This window comes from Mustelus asterias, chromosome 15, assembly GCF_964213995.1.
Source record: "Mustelus asterias chromosome 15, sMusAst1.hap1.1, whole genome shotgun sequence".
Classification (NCBI taxonomy): Eukaryota; Metazoa; Chordata; class Chondrichthyes; order Carcharhiniformes; family Triakidae; genus Mustelus; species Mustelus asterias.
In genome coordinates this window covers 17388876-17412148 of record NC_135815.1, presented here as the reverse complement: position 1 = coordinate 17412148, position 23273 = coordinate 17388876, and the positions used below count along the sequence as shown (strand labels likewise).

Genomic DNA, 23273 nt, shown 5'->3' with positions numbered 1-23273 from the left:
CTTTTTTTTCCCTGCCTGCAGTTTGAAGTCAGTTATTGAACCCCATACACTCTGGATTAATCCACACAGCAACAGCACAGAACAGCAATCAACCTGGTATTTTCTTGCAACACTTATGAGTGCATTTTAACAAATGAGCCAGAGGGTCCTTAAAGGTTATTACTTATTCATAAATGTATACTTAGTCAGTTTGACTTTACCTTCACCCAGCACCCACTCACTCGTCCAATGTTTTTTTGAGGTTGTAATCTGAAAGACTATGGTGACTTGAAATTTGAAGATGTGCCAAAAGATGAACCATTCAGAACCATCAAAAGGCCAAGGACTGTGGGAAAAGCAAATGAGAAAGTATCTCAAGCTGTAAAGAAAGTGAAAGCAGATGGTCGGATCTGCGTCATTCTTGGGGGAGATCACAGGTATTTCCTTTTTCTTTTGCTCAAATAAAAACTTTAAACACATGTACAAGAAAGTTATCCAAAATGCATATCACCATTTCATGCAATTGCCAAAAATATAGCAAGTTCATTAAAATATGAAGTATATTTCCTATTCATATAGAAAAATGGGGAAAATAGGCATTGTTTGATTGAAGGGTAAGAGAGTCAAATTGAAATATCAAGGGGGCGATTTTCCCAAAATAATTCTAAGTGCCCATTTTTGGGCAAGCTGAGTTGCATGAATTTATGGCACTCTGTGCATCACATAGGCCATCAGGGGATTCACGCTGGTAGGTGGGTCGGACGGGGGTCAGAGCCTAATCCCACCCAAGAGGCCAGCATTGGACTGCTGAGGGAACCAGTATGCATGCACTGATCTCGCAGTATACTGGGAGATCAGTTGACATGCACTCCCCCCTCTGCCCAGACATTGGCCTGTCTCCTGATCATCGGCCCTGACCACCATCCACCCCTGTCCCGAAATTGCTGGTCCAGAACCGATCCCCCCCCAATTGCTGGCCTGGGTGCCCTCACCCCAATCACTGGCCTTGATACCCCCCCAATTGCCAGCCCCAACTTGCCGGCCCCGACCCCCCCCCCCCCCCCATCCCCGATCACCCATCTCAACCCGCCAAAATCGCTGGCCCCAACCCCCACCCCAATCACCGGCCTTGACCCCACCCTCCCTGATCACTGGCTTCCTGATGGCCGGACAGGGCCTCAGAGCACTGGCCCCACCACCAGCCCCCACCTCTCAATGCAGAGCTCCCCCCGATTCCCTCCCCTCCTACCTCTCCCCACTCCCCAGTCTGGCTCCATCCCCAGCTGACCCCCTGCCCCCTTGGCACTGCCAGTGTGCCAGGCTGGCATTGCCCAAGGGGCACCCCACTGCCCCCGACCACCTTGGGGCCCTCAATGGCCTCTGGTACCACCAGCAAGGCTATTGCGCCTGGTCCCCATTGCTTGATCTCCGTTTGTGTGGATCTCCACCGATGGTCTTACTGGAGTAGCGCAGCGGGCCAGGAAAAGTGTGCCCCAAAGGTGCCAATGGAGATTAGATGAATTTTAGTTACGTAAATAGATATTTTGAAATTGCTACTGGAGTACTCGTTGAGTCGAGTGTAAATAAGTTATGATGTGCTGACAAAACTTAATTAAATGTTCAGTAGACTCTGCAGCAAGTTTGTGCAATCAGTTATTTGGCCTTATATAGAGCATAAGACCAAAGATATTGGTGTAAAGCAATGAATAATGGAACAGCTTTCTAAAATATCACCATTTGTTTATTCTTAGGGAACACTGGGATGAATTCCAAATAAGGCATGGGCAGAAAAGTAGCAAGTTAATCGCCTGTTTGTACATTAGCATTATATAATTGATTACTATGGAGAGATGTTCTTGAGTCAGCATCCAAGGACACAGGATTGTTTGAATGCAATGAATATTATAAGATCAGGGAGGTCAGATAGCATGCCTGTAAATAACATACCTGATTTCCCTGTATACATTTAAAATAGTAGGATTGCTTCCAATATTTTCTTTAAACACATATAAGACCATAAGACATAGGAGCAGAATTAGGCCACTCGGCCCATCGAGTCTGCTCCGCCATTTAATCATGGCTGATTTTTTTTTTCTCATCTCCATTTTCCTGCCTTTTCCCCATAACCCCTGATCCCCTTATTAATCAAGAATCTATCTATCTCTGTCTTAAAGACACTCAATAATCTGGCCTCTACAGCCTTCTGTGTCAAAGAGTCCCACAGATTCACCACTCTCTGGCTGAAGAAATTCCTCCTCATCTCTGTTTTAAAAGATCGTCCCTTTAGCCTCAGGTTGTGCCCTCTGGTTCTAGTTTTTCCTACGAGTGGAAACATCCTCTCCACATCCACTCTATCCAGGCCTCGCAGTATTCTGTACGTTTCAATAAGATCCCCCCCTCATCCTCCTAAACTCCAACGAGTACAGACTCGGAGTCCTCAACCGTTCCTCATACGACAAGCTCTTCATTCTAGGGATCATTCTTCTGAACCTCCTCTGGACCCTTTCCAAGGCCAGCACATCCTTCCTTCGATACGGGGCCCAAAACTGCTCACAATACTCCAAATGGGATCTGACCAGAGCCTTATGCAGCCTCAGAAGTACATCCCTGCTCTTGTATTCTAGATCTCTCGACATGAATGCTAACATTGCATTTGCCTTCCTAACTGCCAACTAAACCTGCACGTTAACTTTAAGAGAATCTTGAACAATGACTCCCAAGTCCCTTTGTGTTTCTGATTTCCTAAGCATTTTCCCATTTAGAAAATAGTGTATGCCTCCATTCCTCTTTCCAAAGTGTATAACCTCACACTTTTCCACATTGTATTCCATCTGCCACTTCTTTGTCCACTCTCCTAACCTGTCCAAGTCCTTCTGCAGCCCCCCCGCTTCCTCAATACTACCTGTCCCTCTACGTATCTTTGTATCATCTGCAAACTTAGCAACGGTGCTTTCAGTTCCTTCCTCCAAATCTTTAATGTATATTGTGAAAAGTTGTGGTCCTAGCACTGACCCCTGAGGCACACCACTAGTCACCAGCTGCCATCCTGAAAAAGACCCCTTTATCCCCGCTCTCTGCCTTGTGCCAGTCAACCAATCCTCTATCCATGCCAGGATTTTACCCTTAACACCATGGGCACTTAACTTATTCCACAGTCTCCTATGCGGCACCTTGACAAAGGCCTTCTGGAAATCTAAATAAATCACGTCCACTGGCTCTCCTTTATCTAACTTCCTTGTTACCTCCTCAAAGAACTCTAACAGATTTGTCAGACATGACCTCCCCTTGACAAAGCCATGCTGACTTAGTCCTACTTTATCATGCACTTCCAATTACTCTGCAATCTTATCTTTAATAATGGACTCTAAAATCTTGCCAGTGACTGAAGTCAGGCTAACCGGCCTATAATTTCCCGTCTGCTGCCTCCCTCCCTTCTTAAACAGTGGTGTTACATTTGCTACTTTCCAGTCCTCTGGTACCCTCCCTGCCTCCAGTGATTCCTGAAAGATCACCACCAATGCTTCCACAATTTCCTCAGCTATCTCTTTTAGAACCCTGGGGTGTAGTTCATCCGGTCCAGGTGATTTATCCACCTTCAGACCTTTCAGTTTCCTCAGAACCTTCTCCTTAGTGATGGCCACTACACTCACCTGTGCCCCCTGACTCCTGGAGCTCTGGCATCCCACTGGTGTCTTCCACCGTGAAGACTGATGCAAAGTAACCATTCAGTTCCTTTGCCATTGCTTTGTTTCCTATTATTACTTCTCCAGCCTCATTTTCCAGTGGTCCAATGGCTATTTTTGTCTCTTTCATACTTTTTATATATTGAAAAAAAACTCTTCCTATTTTCTTTTATATTACTAGCTAGCTTACACTCATATTTCATCTTCTTCCCCCTTATTGCTTTTTTATTTGTCCTCTGCTCGCTTTTAAACCCAATCCTCTGGCTTCCCACTAATCCTTGCCACTTTGTATGCTTTTTCTTTTGCTTTTATGCTGTCCTTGACTTCCCTCAGCCATGGGTGCCTCATCCTCCCCTTAGCATGTTTCTTCCTCCTTGGGATGAATTTCTGTTGTGCCTCAAGGGAGATTTTGAGAGCAATATGTTGTAGATAAGATCATCTTGTTACTGCGACTACTTTGACATAAAGTTGGAGGTGCTTGTGGGGCAGGTAAGAAGATGCAAGCTGGTCCTGTTCTCCTTGAGAAGGGTAGAGTTGCCAACACTCCTGAATTGACTCAGTGTTTCAAAAACTCCTGCCATTGCTGTTCCACTGTCTTCCCTGCTAGGCTCCCTTTCCAATCAACTCTGGCCAGTTCCTCCCTCATGTCTTTGTAGTTACCTTTATTTAATTGTAATACCGTTACATCTGACTCCAGCTTGTCCCTCTCAAACTGCAGGGTAAATTCTATCATATTGTGGTCACTACTCCCCAAGGGTTCCTTCACCTTAAGTTCCCTAATCAAGTCTGCCTCATTACACATCACCAAATCCAGAATTGCCTGTTCCCTAGTAGGCTCTGTCACAAGCTGCTCCAAAAACCATCTCTTAGACATTCCACAAATTCCTTTTCTTGGGATCCACAACCTACCTGATTTTCCCAGTCCACCTGCATATTGAAGTGCCCCATGATTATTGTAATATTGCCTTTTTTATATGCCTTTTCTATCTCCTGATTTATTTCCTGTCCCGCATCCTGACTACTGTTAGGGGGCCTGTATATAACGCCCATCAGGGTCTTTTTACCTTTGCAATTCCTCAACTCTATCCACAGAAATTCTATGCCTTCTGATCCTATATCACTTCTCACTATCGATTTAACTTCATTCCTTACTAACAATGTAACCCCACCCCCTTTGCCCATCTGCCTGTCCTTTCGATAGGACACATATCTTTGGATATTTAGATCCCAGCCCTGATCCTCTTGCAGCCACGTCTCTGTGATGCCCACAAATTCGTAGTGGCCAATTTCAATATGCGCATCAAGCTCATTTACTTTGTTCCGTATACTGCGCGCATTTAGGTACAACACCCTCAGTCCTGCATTGACCACCTCTCTTCTCATACTTGTCACCTTTTCTGTTCTGCCTGATGCTATGACCAGCCTGATGTTCCAATATTCGCTGATCCTAGGCTATCCACTGCACCCACTTAAGCATTGAATTAACCTCTTAAAATGACATGTAAAAGTCTGTAGATCTGTGCCACATGGGAGATTTTGAGAGCAATATGTTGGAGATAAGATCATCTTGTTACTCCGACTACTTTGACATAAAGTTGGAGTTGCTTGTGGGGCAGGTAAGAAGATGCAAGCTGGTCCTGTTCTCCTTGAGAAGGGTAGAGTTGCCAACACTCCTGAATTGACTGAGTGTTTCAGAAACTACTCTTAGCACGCCAGGAAAAATGCAGCTAAGATGGTGGCCTTTTCAGTGTAGATTTGGAAGTGTTCAATTGCCTGAATCATAGTTAGCTGAGTCGCAGGTCACTGCAATGTTTCAGGTCAAGAGATCTGGAGCTGGGTAATGTACGGTGATGTTGGGTACTCTGCTGCATTTCTGCCTGTGGATTAAATAACCTTTAACTTTGAAATGGAGCCAAGTAGTACACAAGAGCTCAGGTATCAATTTTCACTGCAGCCCCAATTGATAAACTGTAAGAAATCATTACAGCTCCCAGCCAGCAACCAGGAGGAATGCCCTCTCAAACTGCACTGGTTTATTTATTATCCATGCCACACAGAAAGGTTATTCATTTTGGATGATTTCCATTTGATTTTGGGGAGTAATTTTTGATGTATTTTGGATGTTCTGTACAACCTCCAGTAGACTTAAATTGTTGGTCCTTTTTATTTCAGTATCACCTGATGTTTTAGAACAAAACTATTCCAACAAGCTGAAAGTACCTTATTTAAGTCCTGTGCAGCAAATCATGAACCGTTCTTTCTGTACCAGCTTTCACCTTTTTTCTCGTGTTTTATGTGGTTAAGATAGGACCAAAGCACTTTTTTGGATTTTTCCCCACTAGTTGCCAGATACAGCTAAAATATATTACAGTAAAAGTTTACCATCTTCTAAGTTTTAGCTCTCCTATGTTCTTTAAACAAACTTAATAGCAAGAGATTTGCACAAGTAATGTTTTTGAATGCTATAAGAGCAGAGATTTTCTAAATATGGTTACGGCCATATGTTTGAACTATGGAAGAAAAGGAACCCAGCAGAAAAAAAAGAACTTTTCAGTTGTGGTTTTCACCTGCGTACTTCTTTCCCCACCTGCGTACTTCTTTCTCCACCAAACAAGTGTAGTATACATGCAGAAAAGAATAAGAGAGAACTTGCAATTATATGGTGCCTTTCACAATTCAGGATATCCCAAAGTGCTTCACAAGGAAATATATGCACAACAAGGTTCCCACAAGCACCAATTAAATAATAGCCAGAAATTTTGTTTTAGTGATATTGGTTGAATGGTAACGGTTAGTAAGACCATCAGGGAGAATTCCTCTGCTTTTCTTTAAATAGTACCATGGTATCTTTTACTGCCCTAAGAGGTATCTCCAGTGCCTCCTCTGTACTGCACTGAAATGAAATATAGGAACTTGGGCACAGGAGTAGGCCATTCAACCCTTTCAGCCTGCTCCACCATTCAATAACATCATGGCTAATCTGGTTGTAGTCTCAGCTCCACTTTGCCGTCTGTCCCTCCATAACCCTTGACAGCGTTATCTATTAAAAATATGTCTAACTCTGCCTTGAATAATTTCAATTACCAAGCTCCACTGCCTTCCGGGGAAGAAAATTCTACATACTAACCACCATTTGAGGGGAAAAAAAATCTTCTCATCTCTGTGTTAAACAGTAGACTTCTTATTCTTAAAACTGTGCCTTCTGGAAATCTGAGTACACCACATCTACTGGTGCCCCTTTATCCACCTTGCTTGTTACTTCCTCAAAGAACTCTGATTGGTTGCATGACTCAACAATGACAAAATCAACTTATATTTGTAAGCTGTCTTTAATGTAGTATAACATCCCAAGGCACTTCAGAAACATTATGAAATAAAATAACTCAGCCACGAAAATTTAAATTAAATCAGATGACCAAAAGCTTAGTCAAAGAGGTAGGTTTTTATGGAGTGTCTTGGGGAAAGGTGTAGAGAGGGAATTCCAGAGCTTAGGACTAAGGCAGCTGAAGAAATGGCCAACAAAGGTGGAGTGATTAAAAGAGAGGATGTGCAAGAGTCCAGAATTTGATGAGCGCATATATTGTGGCAACATGGAGATGTGGGTTTTACTGAGGGGATTAAATTGTTTAAGTGGTGACCGAGTGAAGTGCTTAATTTAACTTAATTTAATTTGCTGAGGTGGGGGCTCTATTGAAGGGAATAATGGCTCGGCTGGGTTTTACCGGCAGACACCTGAGGAAGGGGGCTGTGGCCATGAGAGGTGCCAGGGAATGGCACATCTGGAAAACAAAATCACATCTACATCTGTGGTGATTTGGGCCCTGACGGTCAATGCTTTTCAACCTTAAGAACAACAAGAGTTAATAGCTAAGGGAGTAAACTCAACATAAAATCTTGAATGGAGTGTCCCATTAGGCTGCTAATGTTCCCCTCAAGTTAGCACCTTCTAATAGCCACTTCTGCACCTCCTGCAACTGACTAAACCCCAGGTTTTTGTTTTTCCTCTTAGATAAGCCAGGTTGAGAAGAAGGTACAAAAGAGTAAACTTTCAGTTTAGGAAGCTGGAACGTGAGAAGTATGTGCCCTAGCGTGAACAATGATCCACAATCCATACTAAATTAGCTAAATTAAACTAACTTAGCTAAAATAAGGCTCTATTCATGTGGCTATTTACACCTTCTACAGGCATGGAAGAGCACTGAAGACCACAATGAGCATGATGTAAGCTTTGCAGTGAGCAACCAGCTGAAAGAATCAATTGAGTCACCAGTCGCAACCTCTGAGTGCCTCAATTCCCTGCGGCTATCACTTGATGGATGCACAGTCAACAACATAAGCGCTTGTGCACCAACTCTTTATGCCAACGTCTCAGACAAAGAGTATTTCTATAACTCCCTAAGTGATGTTCTGAGGGACATTCCAAATGGTGAGAGGATATTCATTCTGCATGACTTCAATGCATATGTTAGGGTAGACAGTGATTCATGGCTCATGTGCCTCAGTCATCATAAGGTGAGCAAGATCAATAATAATGAGCTTTGCCCTGAATGAAACCTGCATCACCAACACCTTCTTTCAGGCAAACATTGCCGCAAGCATCTATGACATCACCAAATGTCTAAATATTGGCACCAACTAGATATACCATCATGAGAAGGCACAATCTACCTAGTGTTCTAACACCCTGACCTATCACAGCTCATACTGCAACATCCACCCCCCTCTGGTTAGCAGCAGAGTGAAGATGCACCTCCAATAGTTTCATAGTTCCAAACTTGACAGCCCACCACACATCAACATCCCTTGCACAAGTAATGATGCCAAATACCAGCACTTCTCAATTGTTGCCCGCCAAAGCTTTACCGGGAATGTCAATGCTGGCATCGATGAAACTCAGAAGTCACTAAGCTTCAAGATAGCTGAGCAAAAGATAGGGAGATACTGTGCAAACAAACACTGGATCAACTTGTGTCAAGAAATCAAAACTGCCTGTGACCAAAACCTATGAGCAATGTATGAAAGGATCAAGAGGGTGCTTGGTCCTACCCGCACCAAAGTTGCCCCCTTGAAGTTAGCAGATGGTGAAGTATTCACCAACGGAAGTAAACAGTTCTGTACAGGGATCATTTAGGTCCAAAACATTAACTGTTCCTGTCCACAGATGCTGCCAAATCTGCTGAGTTTATCCAGTATTTTCTGTTTTTAAATTAGATATTATAAACAGATGTCCTGTTGGCCTGAATGCAATTAAACTGTACTCCTGTGAGACTAACATCTCCCAGCCCATGTTTGATATTCTCTACAGCTTCCTGTTATGGATGAGTTAGATGAAGACTTGATTTCGAGATAGATGTAGGCTGATTAGGAAACAAAGGCAAGATGGAAACCCAGCCGAACTGCTCAAGCACAAAAAGTCCTATCTATTGTTACACCTTTCCGATATTCTCCTCCTTTTCTTCTTTGCTGAAAAGTAGACTCCATTCCACAGATTTGTGATGCAAAAATCATCACTATGCAAAAACAAAGACAACGGAGCAAGGGGTATACAGGGATATCCCACTCCTTAGCATCATGGTGAAAGCCTTTGTTAGGATCATACTTAAAAGATTGCACCTATTTACAGACAGTGTATCCAGATACGCATTGTAGTTTCTAATTGGGAAAATCTACTGTGAGTATACAGTAAATGGTAGAGCCCTCAGCAATATTAGCACACAGAGGGATCTAGGCATGCAAATCCACAGTTTCCTGAAGATGGCAACTCAGGTGGACAAGGTGGTCAAGAAGGTGTATGGCATGCTGGCCTTCATCGGTCGGGACATTGAGTATAGGAATTGGAAAATCATGCTGCAGCTGTAAACGTCTTTGGTTAGGCCACTTTTGGAATATTGTGTGCAATTCTGGTCGCCACACTACCTGAAGGATGTTGATGCATTGAAAAAGGGGCAGAAGAGATTTACCAGGATGTTGCCTGGTTTGGAGAATATGGACAATGAAGAAAGGTTGAACTAACTTGGATTGTTTTCATTGGAGTGTCTGAGGATGAGGGCGGTGGGGGGGTACCTGATAGAGGTTTACAAGATTATGACAGGCTTGGATAGGGTGGATAGTCAGAGTCTTTTTCCCAGGGTCGAAGGGTCAATTACTCGGGGGCATAGGTTGGAAGTGAGAGGGGGAAAGTTTAAAAGAGATGTAAGGGGCAAGTTTTTTATACAGAGGATAGTGAATGCCTGGAACGCATTGCTGGAGGAGGTGGTGGAAGAGATTCTATAACAATGTTCAAGAGGTATCTGGACAGATACATGAATAAGCAGGGAATAGAGGGATATGGACCACGTAGAGGCAAGAAAATATTAGATTAGAGATGCATCTGTGTTGGCACAGACTTGGTGGGCCAAAGAGCCTCTTCCTCTGCTGTACTGATCTTTGTTCTTCTCCATGAGCCAACTGCAAGAAATATCTCTTACTTTCATAGATCTCACTAAAGCATTCAACATGGCCAGTGGGCCTAAGATTTTGGGAAAAATATTTTGTCCATCAAGCTCTTCAGTCTGATCCACTTCTTCCATTGTGTGGATTGCGCAGTCGAATTTGATGGCTCCACTGCTGACGGTTTAAAGCGAAGAATGGAGAGAAAAAAGGCTGTGTTCCACGCCAGATCACACTAAATATTACCCTGTGAAGTGGTTAGCAAATCCTGTTCCCTTGGGTCCATCCATGGTGACTGTTTCCTCAGGTCCATGGCTGGTAATCGCTTGCTTTACTCCACTGTGACATTGTCGGCAACAAGCTGTGAAAGGAAATAATCACAACTCCATTGCATGAAATTTTCAAGACTCATTTTTAGATTATTTCTGTTTAAAAGTTTTCATTATCAGGACAACCATTTTGGCAGGTTATGCCTGGTTTACCCAGCTGGTTTAGCAGAATATAGATATTTTTGTGATGTCAATGCAACTAAAGCAGAAGCCTTTTCTGTTCATGAAGGTAGCTAGGTGAGTGGGAGGTGTTCAAATGGTCACATCGGTGCATTCAACCATAGTCTGAAATTGAAGTCTACTGGTTTCTGTGGGTGTATATCGGACTTATTGAACAGTAATCAAATCCAGGTGGTTGAATGTGTATTTTGGTTCACTTGGAGATTTCTGGTATTTGAATGCAGTGAGAGGAGGGGCAAAACATGCTTCTGACAATAATGGTTGGCTGAGATTCTAGTCTGGTAAAACATCTTAATTTTCAAATAATTGTTGCCATTATCTTTAATATCCAAACATTATCTTCCAAAGATAGTTTTGATTTGATGAAAAATTTTGCATGAACTAAGGTTCCAACAACTAGGCTACAATATTCTAAAACAGTGGTTCTCAAACTACTTTGATTGAAGGATCTCTTTTCAAATGACGAGTGATCACAAACTCCCCATTTAAATTATAATACAATACTCAATCTGAAATATTGTATGTAAAGAGTGTTTTAATAATGATTTTAAGAAAGCATATATTTACTTATAGCTATCAGTGAGATGGGTGTGCCTGCTTCTCATTACACAGTAGTACTTAAATATTTTTGAAAAATCTCCTCTTGTACAAGGTTAGCAAACTTGGCACACACCCCAACAGATTTGGTAACTGGGTCTACATCTCCGTGCAGCTCTCAGCGCTCTCCTCACCAGTGAAAGTCAAGCCTGTTCAGCACAGCATATACACTGACTACAATGTTGCATTCTGGCACCATCCACTGCCACACAAATATTTAGTGAACCCTATGTAAAATCTCTACAGAGCTGTAAAGGTCCACGGACCCCAGTTTGAGAATCACTGGTTTGTAGATTGAGTCCTCAATTTAACTCTTGGAGCCCTGTTATCATGCTGCTGAATCTGTGCTGGGCCTCTTCCAAGGTGAAATTTCCTTCCTGACGTTTGGTGCCCAGACTGAATGCAATGCTCCTGTTCCATCTGGAGGTCTGAACAGATGAAACCTATTTTATCCAGTATTAAACCAATGAGACATTTGACAGTGTAACTAATTATTCCAACCTTTACAAAAACACAACAGCCGTGATTCTCCCAAAAGTGCTGAATTGGCAGGAAAACTTCTAAATCCTGACTGTTTTGTCAATTCAGCTTCTAACCCGAATCTCCGCACTCTGTGCACTGCAGAGGACCCAATCGTGAATATCATTAAAAACCCAGGGGGGTGGGGCCTATTCACACCAGAGTCTGACAGTTCTGGAACTCTGCGCATGCGCAGTGGCCCCAATCTGTCAGTCTCCCTGTTTGCTGGCCAGCTCGATCACTGGCCAGTCCGGGACTCCCCACAGTGCTGCTCCTCGAGCCCCCCCCCCCATGGCCCGATCACGGCCCCCACAACAATTCCCGGGGCAGCCCTAACCCCACCCTCATCCCAGAGCACCCCAATGCACAGCCACCCACCTCACCCCAGCAGACCCCTCCCCTATGCTGATCCCCCCTCCCCCAGCGCTGCCCTCCCTCCATCCCAGACCGATCCTGTCTGCAGAATGGCAGCAGGCCCCCCACCGATCACCCCTAGGCCCCGCCCACAACAGGCCATGCCCCCTTGGCACTGCCCAATGCCCAATTCCAAGGTGTCCCCTGGATATGGACACCATCCCCCACTACCTGACCCTCTGGGGGGCCCCTCCTTCATTCTGGCGGGGTCTCCCGCTAGTTTCCCGAATGTGGAGAGCTAGTGTAAACCCCGTTGGAATGAAGTACTCCTGGCGGGGTGGGAGATTCAATGGGGACCTGAAAGTTCCCAATAATTAACTGCTAAACATATTTAAAATGCATTTTAAAAAGATTCAAATTACTTACCTGCCTTCCCACAGGTTTCCAGCGTGGTCTGACTGGCAACTGTTTGCCGGCTCTGGGAGATGCGCATGCGCAAATCCCGGTACAAGGCTGGCGACGCGCATCTCCCACCGTGACCTGCCAGAAAAGTTGCAAGTCGCGATGGGAGAATCACAGCCAACGTCTTCCATTTTTTTAATAAATTGTTTCATTTCTTTTACATCTAAACAAAGATGGTCAGAAAGCCAGAACAATTGACATTCCGAAGCATTATTTGAAAAAATAGTTTACAGACAGTCAATAAATAAATAATTTTTAAAAAATATCTCCCAGGCACAAATTGGGTAGCAGTAACACTGGTTTACTTTTCCTCTCATTTGTAAAAGACCTCTAGAGCAGGTCTGAGATGACACTCATGATGGACACACTCTGCCTCCCACCTCACATCAAGCCTGCCTCTGGGTCCCACCAAATTATTTTGTGAACTACATGGAATGTTTCTACAAGGGGTACAATGAGTTCTACAATTCTACAATGGGTGGCACTCGATTCCCAGCTTGGGTCACTATCTGTGTGGAGTTCGCACATTCTCCCCGTGTCTGCGTAGGTTTCCTCCGGGTGCTCCAGTTTCCTCCCACAGTCCAAAGATGTACAGGTTGGGTGGATTGGCCATGCTAAATTGCTGCTTAGTGTCAGGGTAAATGCATGGGATTATGGGGATTGGGCTTGGGTGGGATTGTGGTCAGTGCAGACTCAATGGCTGAATGGCTTCTTTCTGCACTGTAGGATTCTATGGGTTTACAAACACCAATTTGACAACAACGGTCCTAAGATGTCAATGTAAACAATGAAGTTGGTGATTTAGTTGTCTGCATGTATCTCTGTATCTGTCTCTGCCTCTCTTTTCTACACTCTGGTGGAATTTAATGCTCTCCCCTGAGACAAGGTTGGAGATGTTAAGGCATTTAATTGGTTTGGAGGGCACCTTATGGGGGCCCTACCATTTTTCCATCTAGACCTTGATTATGTTTGGGCGGCAAGGGATGGCCTTCCTGCCCTGCCACGAATTGAGGCCCTTAAGTGGGCAATTATTGCTTAAGGGCCTCGTCCTGCCTTTGCTGGTATTCAACCTGTGGTGGGCGAGGCACAGGGAGCCTGGAAAGCAAACTTTGATGGGACCCGGCTTTGCTAAGAGGGGGCCTGCCAAGAGCCACCCTTCTTTCCTTGCCGCCAACCCACCTCGCACAACCCTTATCCCACTCTTGGTTCACCTGTTGCCTGGGGTCCTCGAAAATCCTGGGCCTCTGCTGGGTGTACTGTCAGCAGCTACCACCACTGACCTGATGGCTTTGTCTGCAATAAAGGGCTGCCAGCCTTCAACTACCTTCTCTCGTGGGGTGGCCTACCATTGGCCACTTAAGCGTCTGACTGGCATTTAACATGGAGGACCTTTCCCGAAGAAGGTGACACAGGTCTCTCATTGGCTCTCCAGTTGGCAGGTGAGACTCCTGTCGCCTAGATTAAATTGTGCCCTCTGTCTCACTCCCATATTTAAATATAAAGATTCTAAACACTATGCATGAAACAAAAACATTTTAGAGTTTTCCAAATTCAGTTTGTTTGCTTTATTTTTAAAAATAAAAATATGATGAAATAAATTAGGCTTGTCTCCATTTCCAAAAGCTGTTAGCGATTAGAATGTTTACATTCTCTAATGGTCAACGGGTCATAATCTTGTGAACTGTAGGATGTTTGCTTCAAAATTTAAAAAACAGCCTTTTCCAAAAATGAACTCAAACTAAGGAAGATAATCTGACCTCAAATTTCCTCATGCGAGACTACTATCAAACTCATGGGAGCACCCAGTTACTTCCAAAAGAGGTAGAACTTCCCTCACCTGCCCCTCAAAATGCCAAAGATGCTGAAGAGATGGAGCTGCAAATAGAGATTCCCTGAAAAAGGTTCTGCTTCCCCAGCTCAGAATAGACCTGACTTAATATTGCAGAGAATCATCAAGGTAAATGGTCCCCTCACACTGGGTGTTGATGGGCACAGATAGGATCTTCAGGTGGGTGTGGGAAGGGGAGGTCAAGGTGGCTACACATTTCACAAGCACTAGATTTCCCAGCCATGAAGGATGGCAGCTGCAGATTTGTTCATAGGCACAGGTGTCTGCAGGTCTCATGTGAATCAGATGCATCCCTGCCACTCCTACAAATACCAGTGGGGTCAATGCTGGAGAACACCAAAGGCACAATACTGGAGTAACTGTTGGAATACAATATATTCTATATAATATTCAATTAAATTAGTTTAATTTCAGTTTAATTCTCCCTATTACTAACTTTAATTTTTTGCACCAGTTTGTATTTATTTAACACCTTTCACATAATAAAACCAATTTTCAACATAAAAATACATTCTCCACTATAATCCTCTCCACCTCAAATATGTAAGCAACTGTGAAATTCAAGCTGGAAAATACTGCTAGCATCCCCATATTATTCTGTTTCAAATGGCTTCTGGACTTCACTCACATACCACACTTGCCTTTGAACTTGGCCAATAGTTTGTCGAAACTCTATGCTGATTCCATCCTCTCCACATCATCCTTATCTATCATGGGACCTCTGACCTTGACTCTAGTAAGAAGCCTCACAACACCAGGTCAAAGTCCAACAGGTTTATTTGGTAGCACGAGCTTTTGGAGCCCTGCCCCTTCATCACCTGATGAAAGCTCCGAAAGCTCAACCTATGAAATAAACCTGTTGGACTTTAACCTGGTATTGTGAGACTTATTACTGTGCCTACCCCAGTCCAACGCTGGCATCTCCACATCTTGACTCTGGACACCTGTCCCTATTCCCCATTCACTATCAGGATATGTTTATCCTAATAATTGTTTTGTACTTGGATCCATTTAACTTGAATTTTTCCTTCATCCTTCATATGCGTGACTGCACCAAAGACTCTTTCGTGACATCTGTAAACAAAATACATTTAAAAGATGGGCGGTGGAAATGTCCACTTTAATGTTTTGTTAAAATAACAATAGCATAGTGGCAACTTTACTGAATTACTAAATCAGACACCTGACCTGATGCACTGCAGGCATGAGTTCAAATCCCACCACATCAGCTGGGGGAATTTAAATTCAGTTAATAAATAAGTCTGGAACAAAATACTAGATTCACTAATAATAATCATGAAGCTAGTGGATTGTCATAAAATACCATTTGCTTCAGTAACATCTTTCAGAGGAGGAAATCTGCCATTCTTACCCAGTCCAGCCTACATATGATTCCAGACTGAAAGCAATATGGTTGACAATTAGCTGCCTCTGAAATGGCCGAGCAAGCCACTCACAAGATCAGTTAGGGATGAGTAATAAATGCTGGCCTTGCCAGCAACATTCACATCCCAAGAAAAAATGGAAATAAATGTGACCAGTAGGTCTATATGATGGATAGGAAAAACGAGAAACATTAATTTTTAACAGGCTGATAATCATTAAAAACTATGCCTGACAGTATCTCCATTGATTAGATTTGTGCTACTTGTCAGTAGCTTTGTACAAACAGATTTGTTCAACATAGGCTTTGATATCTATGATATCCGAAAGATATTTTCTTATCACCATTCTCATGGAGACAAACGTCTAGAAATGCATCACAAGAATATAAAATAGAGATAGAATGTGTAGACTTCATATTACAAAGGAAACAATTTGAAATATATTTAATTTGAGATAAAATGCTGATATAATATGAATGCATTTTCTCATTACAGTTTGGCAATCGGATCAATTTCCGGGGATGCAGCGTTTCACTCAAACCTGTGTGTGGTTTGGGTAGATGCCCATGCTGACATTAACATGCCTAGTACAACACCATCAGGTAATCTGCACGGTCAACCTGTGTCATTTCTCATCAAGGAACTCAAGACTGAGGTAAATGTGAAATTACATGCAAAAATTAAATACATCACTGTGTGAAGACAAATTGGGCTGGATTTTCCATTTCACCGCCCGTAGTAATCTAGCAGAACAGATTGTGCAATCTTTAGAGAACATTGTTGTCCAATACAAAATCAGCGACTAGCCACAGGTGCTGCTATGATAACATCATTTTAGCCACAGCAATAATTTTAGAAAATGCCTTGCACATAATGCAGGTAAATGTGCTACATATGTATATTTACTTAACTATCATAAATATCATTCAGGTGGAATGTTGCATTCTTTCTCTTTCACCACATTTTGGCAGCCTGCAATGAATTTATCAGATTCAAGGCATTTTAGTGCAGTTTTTAGATTTTTGGCAAGCACTTACAATGAGTACTTTGACCTTACTGGAACAATTACTAAGGATGTTGACTCTCACAAAAAGAGGCGTGAGACGTACTCCTGCTCTCCATCCATAATATAGTTGGATGTTGCTTTTCCTTAGCCTGATATGTCCTATTAGAGCTCTTTGCCACTTGTTGGGCTTGCTTTCTTTTGCTGGTCTGGAGTGATTATTCTGATTGTTCAAGCTGGCCACGATGTCAGTTAGAATAGTGCATTATAGAAGGAACGCATTTGGCCTATCAGCTTGAGCTTCTTTTGTGAAAAGCAATCAAATTAGTTTCCTTTCTCCACTCTTACCCCGTACTCTTGATTTATTTTCTCCTTCAAGTACTTATCTAATTCCTTTTCAAAGACTACTACTGAATCTGTACAAACCACCCTATCAGGCAGTGTATCCTAAATCCTAACCAACTTCTCATCTTAAGAAGTTGCTGGTGTCTCCATGACACTGAAATAAAGCATTTTCACCTATGTTACACACAATTTTAGCAGATAACCAATAGCACTAACCAAGGAAATAAAGCACAGACCATTTAAAAAACTTGCTCCTGCTCTGTTTTTCATCTGATAATTATTCCATAAAATGCATAAGAAGGTTAAAATACATGTATATACAATGCATGAATATAATGATATCACAAGCCTAATCATATTTTAATTATTAATCAAAAATACAAATAGCCACATCTAGATTCTCAATTAGCCCCATGTATTGGATACTAGTTATAGAATTAAAAGAAAATGTTTTTTTCTGTGATGTGGACAAGGCTGGCAAAGCTAACATTTATTGCCCATTACTAACTGTGTTTAAGAAGGTAGTGGTGAGCTACCGCTTTGAATCGTTGTAGTCAGTGTGGTGAAGTTACATCCATAGTCCTATTAGATAGGAAGTTCCAAGATTTTGACCTGAAGGAGGTCAGTGATCATACTTCCAAGCCAGAATGGTGTAATGGTTTTATTATGGACCTGCTTCTTCTAGGTGGTGGATATTACTGGCTTGGAAGGAACTGTCAGAGAAGAATGCAGTGCATCTTTAGATGGTACACACTGCAATGCGCTGGTGTTGAAGGGATTGAATGTTAAGGTGGTGGATGGGATGTGTAATAACCTTGGCAAGGCTAGTCTTCCATCACTAAGAGTGAGAGTGACAGCCCTTGACATCAAGGCCACATTTGACTGACTGAATGTGGCATCAAGGAGCCTTAGCAAAACTGGAATCAATGGGTATCAGGAGGTAAACTCTCAGCTGGTTGGAGTCATACCTGGCACATAGGGAGATGGTTGTGGTTGTGGGGGTCAGTCATCTCAGCTCCAGAACATCTCTGCAGGAGTCCCTCAAGGTAGTGTCCTAGGCCCAACCATCTTCAGCTGCTTCATCAATGACCTTCCCTCCGCCACAATGTCAGAAGCGGGGAAGTTCATTGATGATTGCACAATGTTCAGCACTATTCGCGACTCCTCAGATGCTAAAGCAGTCTTTGTTCAAATGCAACAAGATCTGGACAATATCCAGGCTTGGGCTGACAAGTGGCAAGTAACATTCGCGCCTCACAAATGCTTGGCAATGACCATCACCAATAAGAGACAATCTAACCAGTGCCCCATAACATTCAATGGTGTTACCATCACTAAATCCCTCACTGTCAACATCTTTGGAGTTGCCATTGACCAGAAATTCAACTGGGCTCAACACAGCGGCTACAAGAGCAGATCAGAGGCTAGGAATACTGTGGCGAGTAACTTACCTCCTGACTCCCCAAGGCCATCGATAAGGCACAAATCAGGAGTGTGATGGAACACTCAAGAAGCTTGACACCATCCAGGACAAAGCAGCCTGCTTGACTGGCACCACATCCGCAAACATCCACTTCCTCCACCACCGATGCTCAGTAGCAGCAGTGTGCACTATCTGCAAGATGCACTGCAGAAGTTCACCAAAGATCCTTAGACAGCACCTTCCAAACCCTCGACTATTTCCATTGAGAAGGACAAGGACAGCAGATACATGGGAACACCAGCACCTGCAAGTTCCCCTTCAAACCACTGACCATTCTGACTTGAAAATGTATTGCCATTCCTTCGCAATCATTAGGTAAAAATCCTGAAATTTCCTCCCTAACGGCATTGTAGGTCAACCCACAGCACCCACCTTCTCAAAGGCAACCAGGAATGGGCAATAAATATTGGCCAGCCGGCAATGCCCATGTCCTATGAATGTATAAAAAAACCAACACCCTTTACTTACATAGTGAATAAAGCACAGCTTCTGCAGCTACAATACACAGGTCAAGCCGAGGAGTCTTTTGACTGCTGGCCTGAGTAGAAACAGCTGCTTTTAAACTCCCGCTGCTCCTTTCCTATTGGGTGAGCCTCTGCTCACTTAACAGGGGAGCTCGTAATCAGACCCACGAGGAGATCTACTGATGATCCCCCATGGCCATCATAACACAACGTAAGGGGCGGCACGGTAGCACAGTGGTTAGCACTGCTGCTTCACAGCTCCAGGGACCTGGGTTCGATTCCCGGCTTGGGTCACTGTCTGTGTGGAGTTTGCACATTCTCCTCGTGTCTGCATGGGTTTCCTCCGGGTGCTCCGGTTTCCTCCCACAGTCCAAAGATGTGCGGGTTAGGTTGATTGGCCATGCTAAAATTGCCCCTTAGTGTCCTGAGATGCATAGGTTAGAGGGATTAGTGGGTAAAATATGTAGGGATATGGGGTAGGGCCTGGGTGGGATTGTGGTCGGTGCAGACTCGATGGGCCGAATGGCCTCTTTCTGTACTGTAGGATTTCTATGATAACACAATGCCAATCAAGCAATCTGATTTATTCTGGATAGTGTCAAACCTCAAGAATGTTGTTTGTACTGCACTCAACCAGGCAAGTGGAGAGTATTTCACTATAAAAGGCACAACTCAGAAGTGTACAGTGGAAAGGCTTTGGGAATTAGGAGATGATTCACCCACCCAATCTCTTGCAGCCATAGTTTTTTTGCATAGCTTTCATTCCATTGATTTTAATGGAATGAAAATTCTGTGGGTGCTATGAACAGATTAACACTGAAGTGGTGATCAAAATCCACCCTACTGAGTATAGAGACAATTGCACTGCAGTTGCAGCTGTTATCATCATTCAGTTAACCTTCTGTTTATTTTTAATGTTTTTCCCCAAAAAGGAAGTGAAATAAAAGATTATTGAGCTGAATAGGTTTATTCTTTTAGAGAACCATACACAGAATCCATCGGCCGGGACATTGAGTTTAAAAATTGGCAAGTCATGTTGCAGCTTTATAGAACCTTAGTTAGGCCGCACTTGGAATATAGTGTTCAATTCTGGTCGCCACACTACCGGAAGGATGTGGAGGCTTTAGAGAGGGTACAGAAAATATTTACCAGAATGTTGCCTGGTATAGAGGGCATTAGCTATGAGGAGAGGTTGGAGAAATTTCGTTTGTTCTCACTGGAACGACAGAGGTTGAGGAGTGACCTGATAGAAGTCTACAAGATTATGAGGGGCATGGACAGAGTGGATAGTCAGAAGCTTTTTCCCAGGGTGGAAGAGTCAATTTCAAGGGGGCATTTAGGGTGTGAGGGGCAAGGTTTAAAGGAGATGTACAAGGCACGTTTTTTTACACAGAGGATGGTGGGTGCCTGGAACTCGCTGCCAGGGGAGGTGGTAGAAACAGATACGAAAGTGACTTTTAAGGGGCATTGGGACAAATATATGAATAGGATGGGAATAGAGGGATATGGTCCCCAGAAGGGTAGGGGGTTTTAGTTCAGTCGGGCAGTATGATCGGTGCAGGCTTGGAGGGCCGAAGGACCTGTTCGTGTGGTGTAATTTCCTTTGGTTCTTTGGTCCTGTTTTATTATGTCCTTTCGTTTCCTATGTTATTCAAAGGGGCTACTTCCATACACAAATCCTCCAGACCCCCATCATCAAGAAACTAAGGAGAAAAAATACTGTAAACAGTTGAAGCATCTTTTTTAAGCAGGTGGGTGTGTACCAGGCAGTCAGATTCATACAGGGCGTTCAAGAACTTTCTAAAAAGGGATGTGATTGCATACTGTAATAAAATTATCTTTGCATGGGGTGGGGAGGGGAATATGGTCAACATTTTCTCATCTCTGTCCTTGGATTTGAATCCAACCTAAATGTAAATGAAAGCCCACAACAAATGCAATATCTCAAGTTTCTTGAGCATTCACATTTGCCTAGAAAGCAACACTGACTACACTTCAAAGGTAATTCATTGGTTAGTGTCATGAGTGTACCTTTAAGAAAGGTTTTTTAAAATCATGCAGCTTACAGCTTCAGTGATGTCATTGGAGGTGGAGCTAAGCTGTGGCAGTCAGGTGATAGGGCTTTTAGTTTAGTTTGAGGCATTCAGATGATAGAGGTTTTTTCTTTGGGCTTTCGGTTTCATTTTTGGGCAATTTTGTTTGGGAAGCAGTTTAGCAGCAAGCTAAGATACAGTCTCTTTCTTCCCCTTATTTTTTCTCTTTGGTTCTGCCTTAAAGAAGCTGTGTTTTGGGAATAGATTCGACTACAATCTCTTCTGTGTTTCTTCCCAAGGATTTTCAGCACTCCACCCAGGAGGTGGGATTCCTGTAACAAGTGGGCATTAATCTATGCTGTACTGTGTTTATTTGGAGGGCTTTGTGTATTGGATGTTGGCTTTGGTTGGAACACATTAGAGATATTTCCCTAAGAATTATACATTATCGTGGTTGTTGTGTTTCTTGTTTGTAATTGTTAAAAGTTCTTGCTAAGTGTCTTACTAAATATGTCAACAATATTCTTAATTAAACTTTGTTTTTGATAAAGCTCCTCATGGGTCAGTTTACACCTGAAGTGAAACATCTCATGCTCATCCTAGCCAAATTCAACGTAAAACATTACAGGTCAGGCGAGCTTCGTAGAACACCTTGAAGGATCCAACCTGACTTGTAACATTAGGATTACTTTTTGAAACCCTAAAACATGAAAGTTGTCCTACAAGAGCACGCTGCTTGTTTCTTTCTCACATGTCCATAGTCTCAAAATGAAATTACAATCTCACTCAGTGATGCCACAGGATTGCTGGTGTGGGCATTGGAAATATGTCACAAAGGTGCAGTGCTAGGTTTATCTTCTAAAGATGAGGACACAGCCTATTGCTGTTACAGAATAAATGGAGCTTAGCTCTATATCTGATTGCATTCTACATAGTTTGGAAGTGAATAATAGTTATATATGCTGCTAGAATCACCCAGTAATAATATGGTAAGAAATGTAACCGTGTTGTAATATTTTATGAATAATGTAATAGTATAATAGTACTGTAATATTTCATATGTGACATAATTTGAAACTCTTCAATCAATGTCACTTTAACAACATTTGAGTTGCAATAAATACTCAAAAATGTTGTCTGGTGAGGAGTTCGAATAAGATTTGAAGTTTCCAAACTTTGCTGTTATGACAGTGAAGCTAGTTAAACTCTAAATAAATGGCAGGTTTACATATAGGTAAAATGGAGGTGCATATTTGTACCAATGGAGAAATAGGGGTGTGAATGTTTGATGGATGGTGTGGGCCATGGCATGAAGGAGGACTTTGCTGCAACCTTCCAAATCTCCTGCCCATCTGATTTTTCAGCAGAAGTGACAGGTGGCATTCAAAATGCCTGTCTAAACACAAGTAGGCTAATTGAAATAACATGGTAGGATGCAACACAATTCTATAACAGCATAAAATTTAGGCTAGCATGTGGGCTTGCCCTTGTACATCTACGGTGAATTTCCAATCTCTTCTGTTTATATCATGGGAAGTGTTAGGCTCGATTCCAAAGCATTTCACACAGGAAAGAGGACAAAATTGGAAGGCAAAAGTATATTATCGCTACAGGTGAAATTCTGTAATACAGTCAAAAGTGTTCATTCTCTGGGGAAAGTTGGTGTCTTATCCCTACAACAATGAGAGCTTAAAGTAACTATTGACACAAAGATAAATTCTACGATCTGCTATTATGAAAGAAAATGAATAATTGGGGCAGAAATTCAAATTGCCCATTCTTCACTAAGATGAATTTCTACCATTATCCCAGTGCTCATGATGTGATGATAAATTTGGATTGTATGAATTACTCTGCATCAAATTACTTAAGAAAAAAGAAACCACCTTTATTTACGCAGCCCGTTTCACAAACTCCAATGAACCCAAAAGTGTTTTACAGCCAATGAAATAGTATTTTCACTGTTGTAATATGGGGGAAAACAACAATCAAATTAAGCACAGCTATGTCCTACAAAGATAAATGAGATAACAGATTTGTTGATAATCTGTTTGTGATATTGTTTGAGAGATAAGTATTGATTAGAACACCACCAGAACCCCCTGCTCTTTGAATTGTGTGACAGCATGGTCTTTTAAATCCAACTCAGAGGGCAGATAGCTCTCTCGGTCTTGGTTTA

At 42.7% G+C, this 23273-nt stretch overlaps 1 protein-coding gene across 1 annotated transcript in view; it reads left to right on the top strand.

The window, feature by feature from the left end:
- LOC144504367 (arginase-1-like) overlaps nt 1-23273 on the top strand; it is a 38685-nt gene that overhangs the window by 1749 nt on the left and 13663 nt on the right. The window contains exons 3-4 of the mRNA XM_078229580.1: nt 242-416; nt 16262-16421. Of these exons, the coding sequence (XP_078085706.1) occupies nt 242-416; nt 16262-16421 (335 nt within the window). The remainder of the gene's footprint in view (nt 1-241; nt 417-16261; nt 16422-23273) is intronic.